This window comes from Coenobita brevimanus, chromosome 74 (assembly GCF_032717465.1).
Source record: "Coenobita brevimanus isolate Jiangsu-jjx chromosome 74, ASM3271746v2, whole genome shotgun sequence".
NCBI lineage: Eukaryota > Metazoa > Arthropoda > Malacostraca > Decapoda > Coenobitidae > Coenobita > Coenobita brevimanus.
In genome coordinates this window covers 4370021-4393436 of record NC_137027.1, presented here as the reverse complement: position 1 = coordinate 4393436, position 23416 = coordinate 4370021, and the positions used below count along the sequence as shown (strand labels likewise).

At 40.1% G+C, this 23416-nt stretch overlaps 2 protein-coding genes across 4 annotated transcripts in view; one reads left to right on the top strand and one right to left on the bottom strand.

Moving 5' to 3' along the window:
- The window catches only part of LOC145407899 (sorting nexin-25-like), a 60702-nt gene extending 53374 nt beyond the window's left edge, over positions 1 to 7328 (top strand). The window contains exons 17-19 of the mRNA XM_080278759.1: positions 1632 to 1778; positions 4531 to 4669; positions 7019 to 7328. Of these exons, the coding sequence (XP_080134885.1) occupies positions 1632 to 1778; positions 4531 to 4669; positions 7019 to 7087 (355 nt within the window). The 3' untranslated portion in view covers positions 7088 to 7328. The remainder of the gene's footprint in view (positions 1 to 1631; positions 1779 to 4530; positions 4670 to 7018) is intronic.
- Positions 1 to 23416, bottom strand: part of mRpS26 (mitochondrial ribosomal protein S26) — a 79397-nt gene that overhangs the window by 39275 nt on the left and 16706 nt on the right. For 2 of the 3 annotated variants that reach the window (XM_080278764.1, XM_080278765.1), the window contains 3 exons: positions 22691 to 22837; positions 18748 to 18862; positions 17608 to 18430 (listed from right to left, as the gene is read on the bottom strand). In XM_080278764.1, the coding sequence (XP_080134890.1) occupies positions 18248 to 18430; positions 18748 to 18862; positions 22691 to 22837 (445 nt within the window). In that variant the 3' untranslated portion in view covers positions 17608 to 18247. Of the gene's footprint in view, positions 1 to 17607; positions 18431 to 18747; positions 18863 to 22690; positions 22838 to 23416 lie in introns of those variants that run through there. The other variant, XR_013898815.1, reaches the window with a different exon arrangement.

The following is a 23416-nucleotide window of genomic DNA, read 5'->3' as shown; positions in this document are numbered from 1 at the left end:
TGTGTCTGTAGGAGGATCATTATCTCGCAGCCTCTTCTTGGGAATCTTGGGTAACAGGTAGCGTTCCATGATCAACCCGGCCTATGTGATCAAATATGATAAACCACCATCAGTTACTTTCATAAACAGGGAAAACAGCATAAACAAGCACACAGATCACAGAAGCATAAAACTGCATATTAGCATTACAACAGACCAGATATTTTCACACTATTTTATTCTTCCTTCCACAGCTTCTTATAATCTTATAGTAGCCTATATACATTTTTAAGTAGAAAAAAATCAACTTACACCATACCTGTAAATCAGTGCAAGACGAAAACCACAACTAATAAGCTCAGCTGCTCAGTAATTCAGTGTCTACTGAACTAAGCAATTAACAGCCAACAGACTCGGAGATCTACACACAACCGCGTCGCGTGGTAGACTGGTCTGGTAGCTGACAGGAACCGAACAGGAATGGCTCATCGTGCACTCGATTCGTGAATGCTGGGCTAGGCTAGGAGCCTAGGACCATGTAGGCCCTATAGCAGTGTGAATCCTTTACTTCATTTTAATCAAATATATTCAAATTTATTAACTTCCTGCCTCGAATTATGACATAATCGACATTCAATTATATTTCTGAAGACGAGATAATAATCGTACAGTCGTAATACACTAAAAGAATGGCTAATGTAGTTTAATAAAATAATGCTGTATTTTACTTTCACTTATCATTTTCATTATAGGATATGTAAACTAACCATCTGAATTACAAGAATTTCACAGAATATATTATAACATAAGTTACCCTTAGTATTAGAACTAGGCTGGAAGTTTTCCTTAGAAGTTGAGTCAACTGATAAATTATCCGTAATTTCCGTGAAATTACTATCATTCAGAATCTGCTAAATGCTAACAGCTAAAAATAATAATCACGATTTAATCTATTGTCTTGAATCTTTTCCTAAACTTATAACACTTCGTTTCGTCAACTTTTGTGTATTATTTGTAAATAGTAATACACAATTGAAAGTTCAAATAAGGGACGTCCTGCCTAAATACGCCTTTGGAATCTGGCAATATTGGGGGGGCTGATGGGGGGGCTTGGCTCATTATTGGGGGCTTCAGCCCCCCCAAGCCCCCCCTTGGCACCGCCACTGAGTACAGATGAGATCAGGAGTGCTGACTAGTGTTGGACATTGGCAGTACTGATAGATGCTACAAGCCCCCACTTGGAAGCCCAGGTGAATTCAAAATAACACAGAATCACAAAAGCGAAGCCCCGCGGTATGATCCCTTGCTCCCAAGCATCACGAAAGTGATGCCCCGTGGTTAAGGGGTTAATTATCCGCTAAACCACCAGACACCAAAATTTGGGGTTACCACCCAGCATAGTAAATGGTTTCCTGGTGTACAGGAAACCATTTGGCTTGTCACTTAGTGTACTGTAGAGTCATCCGTTCTGAATACAATCATCTGTTCATAGCAAAATTAAAAGAAATCAATATACCGTGATGAAAGAGTTAACATCCAGGACAGTATGAACTGAACACTGTTTATGCCCCAAACATATGTATGAAAGACATCATTGTACAGAAAGAGTTAAAATCCAACCTCGTATGAACTAAACATTATTCTTGCCCCAGACATGTACGTGAGACTGTGTCAAGTCTACTAAGTGAGGCGATGGTATTGTACTACCTTCATACTCTTCGGGACAACTGCTGGCCTGCTCATGACCACCTACAGGATGCACCGGCCCCACGTACAGAGGAAGACAAACTAAGGACACGGTGAATGTTGGAAGCATTTGTGTACGAATATCATCAAAGTAGTATAGTGTCACAGTAATGTCACAGTTGCAGCTCTACAGACATGGAGTATAGTAATAGTTGCAACCCCAGGTTCATCTGAACATGAGCCCGGTAGATTGTAGGCCAGACAGGGAGGGGATTGAGGGATGTTTATATAGCTGGGCACTTCCACTAACCAGTCATATTGGAGCCACCACTTGAAGGTGTCCCCGTCTAGTAGGCTACTGTGCAAGTCTTTATATGGTATGAAATGGTTTTACGTTACTTATTATTGTTGCTTTTCTCACCTCATCCTCTTAAATCATTTCCCCACCTCAACAGTGACCTTGTGAAAATTATAGAATTGCATCCATTATCTGTGGGACTTATGTTATTGAAAGTTTATAATGCATTAAGGAAAGAAGACCGGAGGAAAAAAATCATAATGTTTTGTGAAGTTCAGTACATTGAAGTTATTGATAGATTATGGTAAAATGTAATAGCATCAGCTGGTATGAGTTGATCACCCCATTTGCCTCAGGTGAGTTGATCTGTATGCCAAAATCCATAATAAATTTAATTAATGCATGGTTAGAGTATCATCTGAGTTTAGGGCTTATACTGTAACACTGCTGCAGCTAGTTAATTTTACTAAAAAATAAACTTGTTTTTATGAGCCACAGATATACACCTTTGTTTCACACCTGTGAAATAATTCAGATATGGAAATGACTGCATTTTAAAATTGATGTGTATGAGTAAGCATCATTTTTAATGCAGATTTTAAAAAAAAGTCTGAACACATCGTAGGTAAAGGTCTGTAGTAGCAATGGTTAAAGTATTAATTTTCTATTTGTCCAAACATGAGATTGGTGTCTAGTTTTGTAATTGCTCGACTCATTCTTGAGGCATTACTATCTTGAGGTGAGTTGAACATATTTTTTTAATGCTTTCTAAACCCACCAATCCATGGCAGTTTGTTGACAATTCTTATTTGTTCCTGCAAAAATCTCTTATGAGATAAGCAGAGAGGAATAAATAGTTTGCTAGCCAGCTACATCAAAATGCTGCGGACTTATGTTGGAAAATGTGATGAGGTAAACAAAGACAGTTTGGCAGCTGCCATGAAAACTATGAAAGAAGATAGATTCAGCATTAAGGTTAATCATTTAGCAGAAAGTGGACTGGATAACATTGAAAAGATGGCTGGAGAAACCAGAGACAAGTGCCGCACCTCAAAAACAGGCGGGTCAACTGTTTCTCCCTGTTGAGGCAGATATTGAGCTGGCTGAGTACCTGAAGCTGAAAGCTAAATGAAGGTTTGCCGACACAAAAACAGAAATTAAAACTTTTGTTCACAGTTATGTGCAACAATAAGGCTGACAATCCAGCTGGAGAATACTTGTATTGCTACAGTCATCAGTTCAAGACTGCAGATCCTTGGGATGATAGACTGTCTGGGTTCATGATGAGGTATGGGATCGCTATGAAAGTACCATCAGGACTAAACTTTTAGAGCGTGTAATAATGCTGTACATTAAAAATATGTACAAGGAGTTAAAGAACTTGGAAAAGAGCAAAAAGAAAGCAAAAGGTGTCACAAAGACGAAACACAAGAGTCATTTAATGTTCCACCAAGAAGACACACAAATAGTAACTTCAAAGAAAACAACATGGATGATGATCTTGAAGGTGTAGAATGTGTTTCAAGTGAAGTTAGTGAAAATGGTGATAGTAATGGAACAAGTGCAGTAAAATTTGACTCCTGGAAGTATCAAAAGCATGTGGTCTATGAAGTACATTGTCAGAAAAATATTATGCAGCTGACTATGGTGATTCTTCCTATATGGGGAGTATTGCAATGCAAGAGTTACAAAGTAGAGTTTCTGAAAAGACTTGCAGATGTTATGCATTATTGACTAAGAGACAATATTGATGAACATGCTGAACTGTATATTTTCTGGTCCAACATTGCTTCATGGGACAATGTATTTCCATACTGTAGACCTAAGTAGTGATTTCCAGGTCTGCAGAGGCTTTAAAAAATATGAATTAACAAACAATGAACCTAAATATTTAAAAATATATGGTATATAGTGGCCTAATGAAAATACAAAAGCCATAGCAAATATTACAGTATAGCAGGTTCTGTGCATTGCATTAAAGTGTTTTGCTAATAAAAAGAACAGTTACAGTTATTAGTGTTTGTCATTTTAATCAAGTACCATGCATTAGCGGAAAGTAGGGTATGGATCAACTCAACCCAAGGTGGGTGTTCAACTCACCCCAGACCATTTTGTCTAAGGTGAATCACATATTTTAATAAACTGACAAAATGTTTTTAACCTATCTTTATTTTAGGGTTTAATGTAGCATTCAGTAAACATCCTTCCATAAAAATTTCTTGATTCTAGTGCAATTATTATAGGCATGGCATTGAAAATTTTTAAAAGGTGGCTCAACTCGCCTCACCAGATGCTATTTTTACATTTACGTACAGCAAGTCCACAGTCTAACTTGCCCATGTAGTTCCCCCCCCCCCCCAGTAAATTACAGAAAAATTGTCCACTAAAGTTCCATTGCTACCTATAAGCCTTATTTGCTTTTTTTTTTTTTCCAGCTTATATTTCCAAAAAGTTGCAAATTTTGGAATACACAGCCTCCCTGATTTAATAAGGATTACCTGAGCTAGTGATGAAACAAGTTATTTGTAATTAGTTGCATTACTAAAAATGAATAACTCATATTTCAGGTATGAGGCCAGGGAGCAGTTTGTGAACAACCTCCCAGTGCTGCTGTGTACACTGGTTGGCCAGCAGAATGCCAGGCGAGGTGCCATGAAGCTCTTCACCACGTTGCAGCATCATGCTCTCAACAAAAATTTATTCTATGTAAGGAAAAATCACAATTAATGCTTAGAGCACATAAGCATAATTATTATCAAGATTTATACCTGTTGATTGCAATAAGTTTTTGCTAATTTCTAGTATTCACTGAAAAGACAACTTGCAACTGCTGAATCATGATTATCTCCTAAATTTCCTCATATTCCAAGAGTTGAGTAGCACCAAAAAATAGGAAAAGGCCATTATTGTAGGTTATGGTAGCAGAGGTGTAGTATTTCTTATGCCAGTGCTGTATACCATATTGTCCTAATTTGTTATGTATATGGATGAGTAAAATACACATATGGGTACCCTTGTGATCATACTGGATGTAAGCTAGTGTAATGGGAATGCAGCCTGTATAAAATAGTTCAATACAGTATTTTGTTATATATATATATATATATACACACAGGCATACCCTGGTTTAACAATCTAATTGGTTAGGTAAAACCCCATTGTTAGGCAGAGTATCATATATTGGGGTACTTATAACATGTATTTCAACATGGACCATTTACTAGCCTTGGGTTTCCTCCCAAACCAAGTCCAAAACCCACCCAGATGAGCCCAAAAACAGGTTTAAAGGCAATCAAAATGGCCTAACAGCTGTCAAGGAAACTAACCTAAGCCTGATACCTGTAAATAACTCACCTAAACCAACAAATATAATCTGAATATTGTCAAATATAAGTCTGTAAAAAATCAAGCTTAGTAAACTGTACCCCAAAATGACAATGTTCACCCCACCTGTGGCTAAAACACATTCATTGAAGTCTAAAAGCAGTTTATAAATCAACCTAAACACAAAATTTTAGTCTAAAATATCATTAAAATCAGTAAGAAAAATCAAAACCCATGTTAAACCGGGGTTTCGCCATCGTTAGGAGGGGTATGGTGCAATTTCTACCCCCATCGTTAAGCCGGGGTATTGCATCTAGGGATATCATATATCGAGGTATTACTGTGTGTATATATATATATATATCCATCCATCCATCATCCAATCCTAAATTGGCCCATGAGGAACGTAGGAGCCCTGGGCTAGGCAGTTGGTCCCAACATTTAAGATGAGAGTGATCAGCCTCACTCATCCCCAAGTGGCATTACATGAGCAATCAACCCCAACCACCCCTTGGATATAAACCTTCACTGGCTCAATCTGATTGGAGTGCAGTAATTACCCACTAAACCACCAGGTGCCAAAATTTTGTTATATGGTTACCATCCAGCATAGTAAATGGTTTCCCGGTGTACAGGAAACCACTTGGCTTGTTATTTAGTGTAGAGTCACCCACAGGCAGAAGGAAGAGGAAAGAATGAAGGAAAAAAAGACAGAAGAGGGAGTGTAAAGTTACCCGTAGGCAGAAGGACAAGGAAAGACTGAAGGAAAGGAAGACAGAAGAGGATGGAAGGAAAGAAGGATGGAGTAGAGGAAAGGGCAGACACCCGACAGCAGCACTACATTGAGTGAGTGGATGGTGAGTGCCCCCACCTACCACAATACATATACTGTATATATATTCCCCCACCTACAAAATATATATATATATATATATATATATATATATATACGGTATATTATGTATATATTGTGGTAGGTGGGGGTGCTCACCATCCACTCACTCGATGTAGTGCTGTTTTGGGTGTTTGCCCTTTCCCCTCTACCATCCTTCATTCTTTCTGAGCCGTGGCTCAGTGGGTTAGAGTGCTCCGCTCTGACCGAAGGGTCGGAGGATCGAATCCACCCAAGGGTCATTGGTAGACATCAGGAAGGGCATCCGGTCATAAAATGCTACACGCTCCAGTCCAAAAGTCCTCTATTCAGGGGCAACGCCTTAGCCCTTCGGGGATACCTGGCATAAAACCAATTTTTTTTTTTTTTTTTTTTTTTTTCTCCTATGGGTGACTTTACACTCCCTCTTCTGTCTTTCTTTCCCTCATTCTTTCCTCTGCCTTCTGCCTATGGGTGTCTCTACACTGAGTGACAAGCCAAATGGTTTCCTGTACACCAGGAAGCCATTTACTATGCTGGGTGATAACCACATAACCAAATTACGGTGCCTGATGGTTTAGTGGGTAATTAATGCACTTCAACCAGATTAAGCCTGTGTAGGTTTATATCCAAAGGATGGTTGGGGCTTATTGCTCAGATAATGACACTGGGGGATGAGTGAGGTTGGTCACTGTCATCTTAAATGTCAGGATCAGCTTGCCTTGCCCCAGGCTCCTGTGCTCCTCATGGGGCAACACATGATTGGATGATGAATGGATGGAATTTTTTTTTTCTATTAGTATGTAAGTACTTTGTGTACTTAGTGGTATTTAAGATTTGCCATTCTTTATTTTTTTCAGACTGTACTTGAAGTTCTTTTGAAAGAACTGTTTCCTGAACTTCAAAAACATATGGACAAGAGACTCTGATGATCTCAGATGACATCACACTTGAAAGCTGGGGAAAATATGTACATGGTCATATGCTGAATAGAAGGTGAAAGCAAAGATAGAAACTAACTACTAGCAAGAGGTTGCTTACAAAAAATTATTGGAATGTACATGTAACTGTATTTTACAGTTTTCAAAAATTATGTCAGGTATGAAATTTCTTAGTTGTAACAGACATTTTTGTCACCTGTTTTACCATAAGTCATCTATGACTTCAGAAATAAACCAGATGTTGGTATGACAGCATTTTTTTTTTTTTTTTTTTTTTCCAGTTACAGTACTGTTTACGCCTAGTAAGTCTTTCAATTACTTTGAAACCAAAGAGAAAATTCTAGTATTATTGGACATACACATACATAAATATGGAGGTAATTGTTATGTGTTTATAGTATTTTAAAACTATAGTTATGCCAAGCAAAGGGACCACTGATGCCACATTCATTGTTCGACAGCATCAGGAAAAATGTTTAGGAAAGAAAACGGAATTGTGCTTTGTTTTTGTTGATTTGAAGAAGGCCTTTGACAGAGTCCCTAGAGAGGTGATGAAGTGGGCAGTGAGAAAGCTTGGGGTTGAGGAGTGGCTGGTTAGGGTGGTTTTGGCCATGTATGTGGGTGCTTGCATCCAGGTAAGGTCTGAATGGAGATTTGAGTGATGAGTTTTCTGTGAAAGTTGGTGTGCACCAGGGGTCAGTCTTGAGCCTCTTCTTGTGTATCATGGTACTTGAAACCCGACTTCAGAAATGGACTTCCATGGGAGATGTTGTATGCTGATGATTTGGTGTTGATTGCAGAGGATGAAAAGGAGGCTGAGGAAAGATTTAGGAAGTAGAGAGCTGGTATGGGGCACAAGGGCATGAGAGTAAATGCAGACAAAGTGATGGTATCTAGGACTGGTGGTAGTACTGTCAAAGAAGAGGGAGAAAGGGCGTGGGAAGTAGTCACCACTCGCGTAACACGCACTCCTATAGCGCGAAACTCATATAAGACAGAAGGCAAAATTTGTGCCAAAATTTAGTCACAATGCGAAAATGAGACAGCACAGGTGGAAGAAGCTGCCCATTTTTTTGAGCACCGTACTACTCGGCGACGATCGACATAACGTGGCCAGAAGCCCCAAATTATGGTTCAAACAGTCATAAAGTGGCAAACTAGGGTTCATTTTGTGGTGGGAACAGACATAACACAGCCAGTGATAGTCATAGAGCGGGTTGCATCAGCCAGTGACGTGTGGCTGTCACGTGTCTGACCGGGGTGCCATCCTGGTCCACTGAGCATTCCTGCCCCAGTTGAGCCTACCCTCTCCCTTTGCTCTGGCTGCACATGTGCTCTATGTGATCTTTGCTCTTTTTTTGGCCACAGAACCCCACTCCATCTCCCCCCAGCAAGCCCACAACCTCATCCATTCAAGGTGGGGAATCCTCTGTGTTTGTATGTGATGAAATCTTTAATAGGTACACGTCCTAGGGGGAGGGGGGATGAAAATTGCCCCCAAAGGTGAACTTGGGGCTGGCTTGGGTACTGTGAAACCCTTTAACATGTAAACATATGGTCCTATAATGCAGAATTCTCATAAAGTGGAAGCTTCAGGGTATAATATTCCAGCGTTATGCAAGCAGTGACAGTAATTCCATCTTGTTCAGTGTCTGTGATAAGTGGGTGCATCAGAGATGTAGTGGTACTAGAGATAGACTGCGAGATAATGCTGATTTCATGTGTGCGGTGTGTTAGGGAGAGCAGGTGGTGATTGTCAGACATGAAAAGATTGAGCTTGCAGATGAGTCTCTTGAGTGTGTGCAAGAGTTTTGTTATTTGGGAGACATGTTACATGCTGAAGGTGGGGCTGGAGCTAGCTCTGTGGCTAGAGTGAGGAGTGGTCAGAAGAAGTTCAGGGAGCTGTTTCTCTCCTGACATTGAGAGGGCTCTCCCTCCGTGCTAGGGGATCTTTGTACATAGCATGTGAGTATAATGCTGTATGGTAGTGAGACTTGGGCAGCAAAGGAAGAGGAAGTTCGCAGGCTCAAACGTACAGAAATGACAATGATTAGGTGGATGTGCAGTGCGTCCCTGAGTGTGAGGCCTGGGAGGGCTAGGTTTACGATGGAAGAGTTGAGGAGTAAGATGGGACTGGAGTATATTGGTGTTGTGATATAGGAGAGGTAGATTGAGATGATTTGGGCATGTGGAGAGGATGGGGGATGATAATTGGGTGCAGAAAGTGTTAATGTTAGGGGTAGGGTTGCGAGAAATAGACCGAAAAAGACCTGGGACAAGGTCATTCAGTGTGACCTCAGGGATCAGGGACTGAAAAGGGAGGCTGCTTGAGATTGAGCAGCACGGAGAGGTGCCATTGTGTCCAAGGCCGACGCATGCAAGCATGTTGGTGCCTTCTAAAACGAACGAACGCACGATTATACAATACTATACTGTATTGTTGTTGTAAATTAGGCTGGGAATATGGCGTCAAGTATGTACTTTTGTTATTTCTGGTGATTCATAAAAATTTATTTATGCTTAACGCAAAGGACAGTGAAAGTGAGTCATTCAAGCAGAAGCATAGCATATTGTTTATATGCAATATGTAACTCTGGCATTCACAAATGGGAGTAAAATGTTATGTCTTGATGAGCTACTGATTGCTGGTTAGCTGCAACTACTTCCTCATACATTCCAGTGGTTTCTTAACTTTTTGGCATGAATCCCCCACCTCCTCCCTTAGGTTGTTCACCAGACTTGCGCATCCCCTTACATACATTCCAGTGGGGTCTTAGCTTTTTGGTATGAACCCCCCACTTCCCCCATTAGGTTGTTCACCAGACTTGCACTTCCCTTTGGTTGTAGATGTATTACCATGTATTATCATTTGTAATATGTTAACAGAAAGTTATTTAATATGTTAACAGAAAGTTATTTAATCCTTGTGGTCAGTGTATATAGGGAAGCATATCTAAATGAACAAAAATCAGTTAATTCATTTATGATACTACAGCACAAAATACCTGTACATATCAGTTCTGGACAGGCACTGACACTATATCTAAGACCACATTGTCTGGACCTTGAATACATGAAAGAAACTTTGTGGTCATTATCATAATGCTGCCTCACAAAGTCAGAATTTCTTAGTATGAAAGTAGTGAACATTGGTTTTTGTGGAAATTTCTGGCATAATAACTTGTTCAAACAGTACTTCCACATCAAAAATTTATTTATTTATTCTTTTAAGACTTTATGGCCCCCAATAACTAATTCATCCTCTTCAGAGGTGCGGGTGGGGGATGGCTTGCAGCTTGAAAACAACAGAAGTAGCTGTAAAGTCAGTTATATATATTTTATCAAGTCTTCCAGAAAAAGGGAAGTTTTTTTGAATGTGACTATAATCTGTTTGTTAACTCTAAGGGAGATCCATTGTGCATACTCAACCATACATACAGTCCTTGTCAAATAAGTTCTTTAATTGCTTTTCCAAGGATAATAGTGTCAGTTTTAAGCTTCATCAGAATATTTTCCAATCAGGATTAGTAATTACCTTTATATAATGCACAGTATACTTAAAAAATAAAGATCAGCAGGTTCCATTGTCTGTAGTTCCAGTGTGTAAGTGTACTTGATACAAAAGCTTAACCCCCTCAGAATGACAATGTCTGGTAGTTTATTACTGTTACCTCCAGTGTATTTGTTAAGAAATACCACATGTGAAAGGGGTAGGTGAAGCATGTATCTAACCCCTCCAGTTTGTAAAGTCTGTGCCAATAACTGTCTGTATGTGGGGGGGGGGAAAAAAAAGAAAAGAAAAAAAAAAAAAAGCCACTAGCATCGAGAGGTTAAAAATAAGTGTGGATAATGGTCCATTTCATTACACCTGTACCAGTTGAATAGTCCTGTCTAGTACAGTATTTGATGTATTTAATTGTACTCTACAGTCGGTAGTTGTAGCCCTTGTTTCAGTGACATTTTTATTTTATTCCTGCTACTACCATCAGTAGCAGTGCCAAGGAAGAGCTTGGGGGGGGAGGGACTTAAGCCCTCAATATCCTCTCGGCTGCCGTCCCTCCCCATTAATTTTGAAGCAAATTATCGTCCTTTTCAGTGTTTGAGTCATCTCAGCCCCCACCTGCCCCTTGCTCCCAGGAGGTCCCCCTTAACCCCCCCCCCCAAAAAAAGAGATGCCACTGACCACCGTATGATTTTATTTAGCTTTGTAGGAACTTTTCAAATTGCTAGGGTCTGATTTAGTCTTATTTATCCCCTTTCACTGTTAGAAGTCCTTCCCAAGTTGAATATAATTGTTTGGAAGCATCAAGAAAAGACAGTAATACATGTACAGTATGTCACTGGATACAAAGGGTTAGATAGTTGTAAAGAAATCATTTTGGATAATGTTGTGCACTCGTCTGGTACGTATTATATGATTTGTATATTGAGGGGATTGTAAAGGCAGTGTTTGTTATAATAATTAAAAAATGGCATTTGCATTGTTCTACCATCAGCAGCTACAGGTCCCTGTTGTCTGCAGCATCTCTTTTTATGGACTTTGTAAATGACTGTACACTGTTTGAATTGGAATTTCTAACAGAGTAGGTACAGTAGTGGTGTATTCATATATGACATAAATTTTGAGTACCAGTAGTGCAAGGTTCCCTGAAAGGATGGCTCTCAAAGGCTTCTGTGGCAAGTCCTTGTTATGTGTCGCCTCTATTTATGTACTTTTATGCTTTTAATTCCTCAGTATATGACAGAAATAATGCCACTTCAAGTTTCACTGATAGGTAGATGATTTACCAGTTCCCACCTAGTTTTTGAACCAAGTGTTTGGAAAAAGTTGACAGTTTGGAACCCTGACTTACGACGTGGACTTAATGTATTTCCCTTGTGGTATTCCTCACTCTGATGATGTACTTTTAATTCTTGCTACTTTTTTTTTTTTCTTTCCCCCCCACTTATGGAGATGCATAATGGTGAAGGGGTCAGAAACAGCCTTGTTTCATCCTTTCAAAACAAAAGGTCTTTCCTAAGCTTAATAACATCATTCTAACAGTATTACGGATGATATACAAAAGGATCTCACTAACTGAAGGCGTTAAAAGAAGTAAAAATGCCAGCTGGGAACCTCTCTTTGTAATCCAGTTAACTCCACCGACCAAAATTCTTGTCAGTAGCCTTGTACCTACTCTGGCAAATCATTATTCAGGACCTGCCTGACAAAGAGTTATAAAACCTACTACCAAAATAATAGTGCTGTGCATAAGAAAGTATAATCCATCACCTTTCAACATTATTCCATGGACTGGCAGCATAGGGAGATCCTGGGCATCCTTTTTTCTTAATGTTACTGGGGACATAATCGGAGAAAGGAAGCTTCCCTCACTCCCTCCTGCAACATAGGAAGTATCAAGTTGCTTGCAACACAACCGTGAAGTGCTGGTGTTGTCACATTCCAGTGGCAGTCCAGTAAATGGATATGACTGACAAGCATTCCTCCAGATGACTATAACAACCATCAAATTTACAATCCACGTTCCTACTTCAGTAGCAGCTGCAAACATGAGTAAAGTGACCTTGTCTGAAGATTCCAATCAAACCTGGTAAAGGCGATGATTCCAGCCCATTTCAACTGCCATTTGACACAAAGGAAATGTTTCTTTTTCTCTTATTCACAGGAATATGTGTTTCTTCTGAGAAATTTCTTTGTCATCAAAACAATGCCGTGTTTTCTCCTGTGGAATCCCCATGCTAGAGGTGACCAAGGTACAAATGAAAGTTCCTCTTTGTTTAATAATCTACTGGACAGCAGAGAAAAAATCATGATGAAAATTTTGTGGTGCTCTAAATAGTTTTAGGTGCTGATTCTGAAAATCCCAACTGTTTTTTCCTACCACATCAAGTTTTTATGATGAGTGATGAACCTTCATGTTGAAACCATACATAACAGTATTCACATATATTCCTGTTCTTAACACTGCTTATGCTTTTTTGCAGCTGTTGTTGTTTACTGAATCAGTTGAAATGTCAAGGCAATGCTAAAATAGCCCTGACTGTTTCTGCTTTGTCTGTGGTTCGTTCACTCCCAAGGGACAGTGGCGCAACATCACGAACGATATCAGGAAGGTCTGTCATCTGTACTTCGGCTGTGCTCTTGCAGATCAAGACAGAGAATGGGCACCGCATGTAATTTGTACAGCATGTTCGAATGAACTAAGAGATTGGCTGAATAAAAGAAAAAAGGCAGTGCCATTCGCTGTTTCTATGATATGGAGGGAGCCAAGAGATTGTAACATTGTTACTTCTGCAAGGTCAGCATATCTGGGTTTTCTGTTAAAAACATGCATAAGACTGCTTACCCCAGTTTGGAATCTGCTATAAGACTAGTGCCGCACAACGATGAAATCTTCCCATTCCAATACCACCGGAAGATGGTACTGCCAGTAGCGACGATGAGGATGAAGATGTAGCCCAAACTAAGTCGGATGAAGCAGCTGAGGATGCAGAGTTTTTAGCCGACAATGAAGACACACCTGAACAGTTCTCTCAAGAAGAGTAGAATGACTTGGTTCAAGAATTGGAACTACCAAAGGACAAGGCTGAACTTTTGCCACCTCGTTTGAAAGAAAAATGTCTGCACAAGAAAGATGTTCAAAACACATAGGTGAGTTTTACGCCAGGTACCCCTTTTCTGGATAAGGGCTAAGGCGTTGCCCCTGGGTAAAGGACTTTGGTTTGAAGCGTGTAGCATTTTATGACCAGATGCCCTTCCTGATGTCTACCAATGACCCTTGGGTGGATTCGATCCTCTGACCCTTCGGTCAGAGCGGAGTGCTCTAACCCACTGAGCCACGGCTGCTACCTATACTTCAGAAAAGGAAATGAAGATTTTTCTTCATATTTTTCTGTTGATGGAACACTACCTTTTCACAACAACACTGATGGATTGTTCTGCTGCCTTTCACAGGAGCAAGATCCTTCTCAGTGGCATTATTTCATTGACTGAACAAAGAAAAGCTTGAAGGTGGTATTGCTGCACAATGGGAATATAAACCTTCTGTGTCTTTAGCACATTCAGTGCACATGAGTGCTATGAAAACATTGCCGCCCTTTTAGATGCCATAAAATATGAATACAAATGGAAGTTGTGTGGAGACTTGAAAGTGACCGGTTTGCTGATGGGACTGCAATCAGGCTTCACAAAACACTGTTTCTTATGCCTCTGGGATAGCCGTGCAACTTCCAAGCACTACATGCAGTCGACATGACCACCTAGACAAACATACGAGCCAGGAACTTTGAACATTGCAAATGAGTCCCTGGTTGCTCCCGGAGACATTCTTCTTCCTCTGCTTCATAAAGCTCGGCATAATGAAGCAGTTTGTGAAGACACTGGGAAGAAACACTGAAGAATTCAGATATGTTGCAAGCAAATTCCCAGGCATCACTGAAGCTAAGCTGAAAGAAGGAATATTCATCGACCCACAGATGAAGGAACTTCTGAGAGACCACAACTTCAGCACCTATCTGGCCGATGTGGGACTGGCTGCCTGGACCTCTTTCCAATGGATATGTGAAAATTTCCTGGGAAACAAGAGGTCACCGGATTATGAAGATGGTGTTGAGAGACTTCTCAATTCATTTGCTGCTATGGGGTGTCAGATGTCACTGAAAGTTCATTTTCTCCATTCGCACCTTGAAGTTTTCGAGCAGAACCTGGGAGCCGTCTCTGACAAACAGAGAGAACACTTCCATCAAGATATCACTGCAATGGAGCATCGCTATCAAGGCTTTTGCAATGAAAGTATGCTCGCGGATTACTGCTGGATGCTGTAACAGGGACGAGCCTGGAACGCAGCACTGAAGGAACTCTAAAGCTCGATGATTTTGGGTAGTTTGACCTTTGCAAAAGTGCACTGAAACTCACTCTCTGTTATATGTCTTGCAGGAGAGTTTCCTGTTTTGTCATTTCAGTTTGGATGAAAATACAATGTGTGGACTATTTGGAGACACTGAATTTATATGAGGACTCGACATACAGTGCACCCCCACACAACCTGAACTCACACAGGACGAGGCCATCCCATACAATGCTTATATTTTATTGACTGCAAAATCTGCGTATCGAACTTCCCATCATGCGAATTGGCTGTATGATTTCGAGGCAAAAATGGACTTCCCTCCATTACTACGAGCGTCGGGCTGGACAGTGCAAGTCAGTCACATGAAGGCAGGTGGCTGGCAACAAGCCAGATTCAAAATGGCATGCAGTTGGAAAGCTATTTGCATGCCATCTACTGACTTTCCTGGGTAAACAGACACTTCTCCATATTGCCTCAAGAACACATGTTGTACTTCGCAACCTGTGGTCCATTTTAGCATCACAGCAGTACCCACCTGTTCATCATGGTCTCAGCTGTCAACTTTAAAGGCTTTATGGCACCTCCAGGAGACCTCAGCAGTGACAGTGAAAGTGACAACAGGGCGCCCTGCAGGGTAGACGCCCTAAGCCTTGGATACCCATCCCCCCCTTCTTAACAAGCTCAGAAGTCACTTAAATAAAGGTATATGGTGTTCTATTTGTTGGTCCAACTAGAAGTACTATTAGACAAAGCATTAGCTGGGTAGAGGAGGCTAGAAGGGGACCCCAAGACCAAGCCCTGGGCGGGCTTTCAACCATATACCATTTTTCCCATAAGTTCTTTGGTTCACACAATGTGAAACTGTAGAATGCAAAGGTTTCTGCCACCCATAAACTCACATTGTGTGAGGGTGCACTGTACTTCAAAAAACTTCGAAACCTCAAATATACTAAGAAAAACTTTGTTTTTATAAGTAAGCATGTGTCCAGTGGTAAAATTCAACCAAAATGATAAAAGATAGTTTCCATAAAATTGTGACATGCTACGCTAAAATGGACTGTATATTCGTGATCGTTGTCAAAAATAGGTCTAGATGTGCTATACAGTGTATTTTATACCTGATGAAAGAAAAAGTTTGACTATGTAGACCTTAATCTGATCTAGGATGTTACAGTGAAATAATGAAATATGGCCAGTGAGTTCTGAAATTCATCAGCAAAATAAAGGACAAAATTTTAAACATTAAAGTGTACACTACCCATATGCGTTTTATACATCGCTGGGTATGACAAAACTTATTTTCTTTGGACAGGTGAGGTAAAAAAAAAAAAAAAAAAAAAAAAAAAAAAAAAAAAAAAAAAAAAAAAAGTGGAAACCAATGATTTCAAGTAGCTGGTTAGGGAGAAAAAAAGAGAGAGAGAGAGAGAGAGATGAGTGGTCTTGTAAGTTTATGTTGTGACACGTGGAGGATGCTTTGCAGAGCTACATGAAAGCTGTAAGACGGGTATTGCAGTCAGGGGTGCATTCTAAAGTATAACAACTTAAATCGATACAACTGGTGGCAAGCGATGGTGACCATCATCCACTCAGGATGTTGTGCTGCCTGCTTCTTCCACCCCCTTTCCCAGTCTGTCTTTATGCCTGCCCTCCTCTCTTCCTACTTCTCCCTTTCCTTCCTGTCACTTTTATTACTGTTCTTTCCACTTCACATGGCTCTACATAAGTGACAAAGACTAATGGTTTCCTGTAACTCAGGAAATTTTTACAATGCTGGGTGGTAACCATATAACCAAATTATGGGGTGAAGTGGAGTCTGCTATGGTGCCCCTACTAACTGGTGGAGAAATGCAAATGCAGTATCCACCCAGGAACCACACCTACACATTTTTCCCTGCACCTCACAGTGCCAAGGTGCTGTCAGCTGCAAGGGAACATCAGTTCACTGCACAGGACAGCCCTCCAGGGGCAGTTGCTTGCCTGCAGTTGGTGGGTCTGCTCGGCCAAACAGACAGGTTGATCAGCAAGAACAAAATGCACCCGGTGCTATGATCTAGGGGAGAATGACAAATCAGCATTCTCTGTTGCAAGAAAATCAACAAGAAACATTAATATAAAAAATAAATTTTAAAAGGTCAATTTATAATAAAGATTAGTTGAATATTCTGCCGCTGACCTCCACAAATTGCAATGATCTTTGTATTTTTTTTTTTATGGTAAAATGTACTTACTAAGGGGGTACTTTATCTTGACTTCACTTTCGTTAATGACATGGGTGATTTTAAGCCAGTGTGTTGTGTGAACGAAATCATGGCTATCGCTAGACAGTTTTATTCATGTGATGGAAGCACCTTATCCTTAACACCGTCAACCAAAGGACATTATCTGCATTTTATTCTAGCTCCTACCAAATGACTACTGAACTTAGAAGAGGCTGTATCTAACCCCTCTAGTTCAAACAGTTTACTCTGTGCTAAACAAAATCCTTCTAGAGATACAAAGAAGAAACTATAAGACATCCTTGGGCTCATGGAATTAATTACTGGACAGGATTAGTGTTTGGCATTAAGCACTTACCTATCCCACAAGCTCCTGTCTTTTTTGTCAATTTCTGGCATAAGAATCTTCTGTCATGGATAAAACTCAAGAGTCTTTCTCAGTTCACATTTATTTTGCATATAAACTATAGGCACCTAAATTTTTCTAACGAATAGGCTTTGCAGCTGGATCTCAGTTCAGTTTGCTGCTTTAGAAAATTTCAATTTGGTCACTTTAAATACTGTACCTGCTTAATTCCTGCACAGTACATATAAAAAGAATGTTGTTCTGCTTATATCAGCATTGAACTATACAGTACTTTTTTTTTTTTATAGCTACTCCATATCCTACAAAATATGCTTTCTGTCTCCCTGCCAGAATTTTTAGCTCAAAAAGCACTGCCTCTTCCTAAACAGTGTAACGAAACTACCGCACAATAATTACAGAAGTAGATGTGGGGTGCTTACAGATGCCTTTATGTGGTGGCATATGGTAACTTGGCAGCTTTACTGACTAGTTATATAAACATGCCTCAACTCTCTCCCTGTCTCCCAAAATGATAATGGTCAATAGCTGAAGGGCAACTTCACCCTGTAGTTCACTGGGTTCATATCCAGATGAACCTAGGTGCCACAACAACAACAACGGGAGCTTAACAGATATTTAACAAATTACTCAAACCATATACTGACAGGTGTGTAATGTCCAGGTGTGCCCAATACCTGTTATCTTGATGTTAGCTGCTACAGCACTGTGGCCATGGTTAGCTCGTGGCAACTGCAGTCATCTGATCTCGGTACTCGTCTGGCCCTTCCAGTTTGGTGGTAAGGCCAGGATAAACATTCCCATCCATGTCCAAGGCAAAGTTGTAGTCGACTGGATTGGCCATGGCTTTCTCAATGGCCACCTCTAGATCCTCACGTTTTATGAAAGTTTTAACAAGTTCCTGTGGAAATTTTTTAGGGATAAAAATTTAATATAGCCTACATTTCAATCAAATTATCATGATTTATGAACTTCAAGAATTTCAGCACAACACTAGCAAAGGCTATAATCTGAAAGTTATCTGCTCACTAACATACCAAAGCATTGCAGTACAAGAGTAATTTTTCCTGCAAGTGAATATTAGTGAGAATTACCATTATTCAATGGGAACAAACATGAGAAGCCTCTACCCTCACCCTCACAAAAGAGGAAACTTACAGTTAACTACATAATGACAACTCATCAAAACACTGCTTTTCAAAAACTGAATGAGCATACCTCAGTCTCTCTGATGATACGCAAAGCTTCTTCCTCTGCCAATAATGCCTTTTCTGCATACCTCTCTTTGGAAGCTTTAACTCTTGCAATGTCAGCCTCAAATTCCTTTTGTACTCTGGTAAGGAAAAATGTGAACTCGTTATTAAAAGTATTGGAACTGGTATACTTAAGTTCTGGATATTACTGAACTTGTTTTATTTTTTAAAATCCACTCAATAAAAAATGCAATCATATCACACACTGCAATAAAGAAAAATATACATAAAGCACATACTAGTGGTAGGTGGTGGCGACCATCATCCACTCGATGTAGTGCTGCCTACTTCTTCCTATGGCTTTATCAATCTTTTTCTGTGCCTGCCCTCCTCTCTTCCTATTTCTCCCATCTTTCCTGTCAGTTCTTATTGCTTTTCTTTCCTTTACAGGTGGCTTTACATTGTGTGACAAGCCAAATAGTTTCCTGTAAGCCAAGAAACCATTTACAGCGCTGGGTGGTAACCATATAACCAAACCATACGTGCTCCCTACATGTCAACAAGTGGGTTGGTGGAGGGTTAGTGCCCCTCCCTGTAAAACAAATAACTCAAAGTCAAATGGCCACCCCTTACAGGATTATGGTGTCTGGGAATAGATAGATAGATAGACAGACATACTACAGCAATAAAAATAAGTGAATGAACACACTCCAAGACCTTTCTCATGGAATAAACTTCCAATAGTTGATGATAATGATAATGATGACGATAATTACAAAACAAAAGGCATCTGTCTGGATACTAAGAGCGGGTTTGTTTTGCCTGACTGAACTGGCCAACTACCACAACTTGAATATCAGTCACAGATGCATGAAATTCAATGAACCTTAGTTATGAAGCTGGAACCCCCAAAATCTGAATTCCAATTTCAAAAAATACCAGTTTTTCAAAATCAATGTTGAATGTCTGTTCAAGGGAGGAAAAAAAATAAAAGAATATATTTACCACTAAAACTCCTCATTTAGTTCCCAATTTCGTTCCCATGGTCATTATTTTGTTGCAAAAGTGTTATAGTCATCTACAGCAACCCACGTCAGCTCAAGCTGTATTCACTTCAACCACAATATTGATATCATAGTGATTCTGTCCCTGTGATAATAAAGAGAGAGAGAGCGAGACAGACAGACAGAGAGGTGCCAGGCACAACAAACCTTGCCCAACAGCAGTTATTTTGTTGCTGTTCAATACTGAATCGGGACTGCCATTTAATGTCAGTACACAAATCTAAGATAATGGCACAAATGTTTTCATGTTCTACCCTCTGAAAATCCATGATCTTGCATTTGACCTTTCAGGGTCACTCAAGGTCAAAGGTCAGCGTGCCAAATGAAAACGCATATGAGATTTCCTATATCCTTCAACAGTAAATACCTCTATCTGCAACAAGTTTAGAGTTATAGCCTCCTGAATATCTGTGACCTTGAGTTTGACCTTTCAAGGTCACTTATGGTCAAAGGTCATAGTACCAATTAAAAACTCATATGGGACTTCCTACATGTTGATAATAGTAAATATCTATCTTGAACCAGTCTTGAGGTATAGCCCCCTGAATATCCGTGACCTTAAGTTTTATCTTTCAAGGTCACCCAAGGTCAAAGGTCTTGGTGCCGAATGAAAACCCATCTTACAAGTTCCTGTATGTTCATAATAGTAAATATCTCTTATCTTCAACCGGTTTCAGCCCTCTGAAAATCCGTGACCTCAGTTTTGACCTTTCAATGTCACTTGATTACCTCCAAATTGCTCAGCTTTTGGGGGGACCAGTGCCCACATATCCTGAAAGTTTCATGTAATTTCATTCAGCCATTTTACCATAATGAAAAAAAAAAAAAAAAAAAAAAAAGATTCCGTCCAGGCGAGGTATAAATCTGTTTACTACTGAGTTTTAACATCAAAACCATTATTGTGAGATAATAAATTTGAGCCTGGATACAGTGAATGATGGGAAAGCCAATTAGGTGGATGTCTATACATATAACTGATGGTAATGATAGTTCAAAAAAAAAAAAAAAAAAAATCAGCTTTCCAAAATGCTCTTGATTCTGACAACTTCAGATCTGGATAACTGCATTCTACTCAAATTCAGCGCCATAGAGTAGGAAGAGTTTGGCCAACTCAGTTTCAGACCTCGCCTCCCGCGCTCACCTGTGACTGGCTGAGAACCGGTCACGTGACATAAGGGCACCATGTTGCATCCTCACCTCACCTCCTCACTTCCCTGACTGCCATAAGAAAGCACAGAGTTCAAGGGAAACGATACACCTTCTGTGGCCATATCACCTGCAATATACCTATATTTGACCACAAGATGGTATACTATGCAGCCTGGCGATATTCCAACCGCACAGGCATGGGCAAGGTACCGCACAGGTTTCCCCAAGATCCCAATGGGATATACAGTGGGGCACCAATTTTCGCGCCTAATTGGGTCCAAAAATAATGCGCGAAAGTGGAATTAGCGAAAGTTGGGGCATTGTCTTTATGGCAAAAAGGCTAATTGGTTCCCAGTTATCCTAAAGTAACATCAGATTTTCATTTTCACTTGCAATACAGTACATCAAATCACTATTGTACATTGCATTGAGATACAAACAATAAAAACTCAACTATCTTCCTTTTCATTTCATTATTATACTGCCGTTTCTTCACTCCAACACGATACTCTCTTTTAGCCTTGGCCTTTCCTCCCGACTTTGAATGTCCCGGCCACTTTTTATCACCACCACTGCCTCCCGGCCCTCCCCCCACACCACCAGGCTCTCCCCCCACACCACCAGGCCCTTTCCCCACACTACCAGGTATAGTTGAGGCCATTGAACCGTGAGAATCCAACACAATGGAGCTAGCACGCTCGTACACAATTGCGGGAATGGGTGGACAGAGTGTTGACATGACGTCATTCAAGATGGCGGTGGGTTGCGGGCGGGCGGTGTAGGAAATTCAAAGTTCAAAATATTGTCCCAAACCCAAAATTTGTGCGCGAAAATCGATTTTTTTCAAGCGAAAGTGGAAGTTAGGGAATATTTGGTGCATGCCGCGAAAGTGGATTCCGCGAATCCTGCTGTAGCGAAAGTTGGTGCCCCACTGTATATATGTAGGGCATTAGAAACAAATAGCTGAGAAGATTATTCACCGTACAGTTTCATATCTACACCAAAAAACATTTGCAAAAATGTGGCTCAACTCTAAGTCTGGAGGTGAATTACGAAGCAAAACCATGGCTGTAAGACTTGTTGTAAAGAAGCATAAGTAAAAACTCTTCAACATATACTACTTTAAGGCTGTAGGTTATAGTATGTCCTGTATATAAACATTTTTATTCCGTATACAGATACAGTAAGTGTTATAATAATGTCTAAATGAAGTGGTGGGAAAGAAATGAAAGCATTCAAGGACCTAGCATATTTTGTAGGATTTTCAAGCTAAAACAATGTTATTCATACTTGGTGTTAGGTGGGTATAGGGGAGGCGTTGGTTAGGTTTTCATTTGCTTTCCTCCTGTTATTATACATTAAAAATGTTCTATCATAGTCATCAGCCATATATGTATGTATTTATATAGAGTATGTATGTATATACAGTATATTAATATACACCCTAGACAGATAGATAGACAGACAGATGGACAGATATATACATGTATATTTATAGACAGTATATAAAAGACCTGTACCAAAAGAAAAGGCTAGGGGATTGATATTTGTACTTTTAGTATTGTTTTCATACGCCCAGTCGGTGACGTTTAGATGCAAGATGGCGCCCAGTACAGCTGCTAGCCAAACTCTTCCTACGTTATGGTGCTGCTCAAATTGACCCTCTAATGTGACCACACTTGGCAATCAACTGACGTGTAAGAGATTAGGGATCTTCATTAGGTTAGAAAAATGTACTACAATAAATGACTTTACCGTTCCTCCCTGACAGCAGCAACTCTGAGGTTCTCTTGATGGTTGTACTCCATAAGCTGTCGGTGCTCCTCCTCTTCAGCTGCTGCCTGCTGGAGGGCCAACTCAGAGGTTGCTGCAGTACGTTTCTTCTCATCTATCAGGTGTTGTCTGTACAAACACATCAGTAGAGTGCATAACAATTTGAATTTGAAGAGTTTTCATTTTCATCCACCATCTGATGATTTTATTCTGCTTGTGTGTGATTATCCTGCTGTGAGGGGGTTTGCTGAGAAAATATCTATCCAATTCAAAAGGTTTCTTCTTGGTCAAATAAAATTGTAAAAATAATGCACTGTACAGTATAATTTGAAGTCAAACGACTGATGGGGTTTATTCCTTCAGAAACTAAATGAGGTCTGCCCCTTTTTAATATATTCTTGCTAATACCATATGATTACATCCAGCGGCCTCATCTAATGATGAACCTAATCTACCTGAACTACTGCAGCACTGGAATGCTGGTGACTATAATTTATTCCAGCTACCACCAGGGATTATCACAAGGTTTAAGAGAGACCTATTCTTCTTCATCATCATCATCATCATCATCATCATCCAATCCAGTGTTGCCCCATGAAGAATGTAGGAGCCCAGGGCTAAGCAAGTTGGTCCTGACATTTAACATGAAAGTGACCAGACTCACTCATCCCTGTGTGGCATTACATGAGCAATCACATAAACCACCTG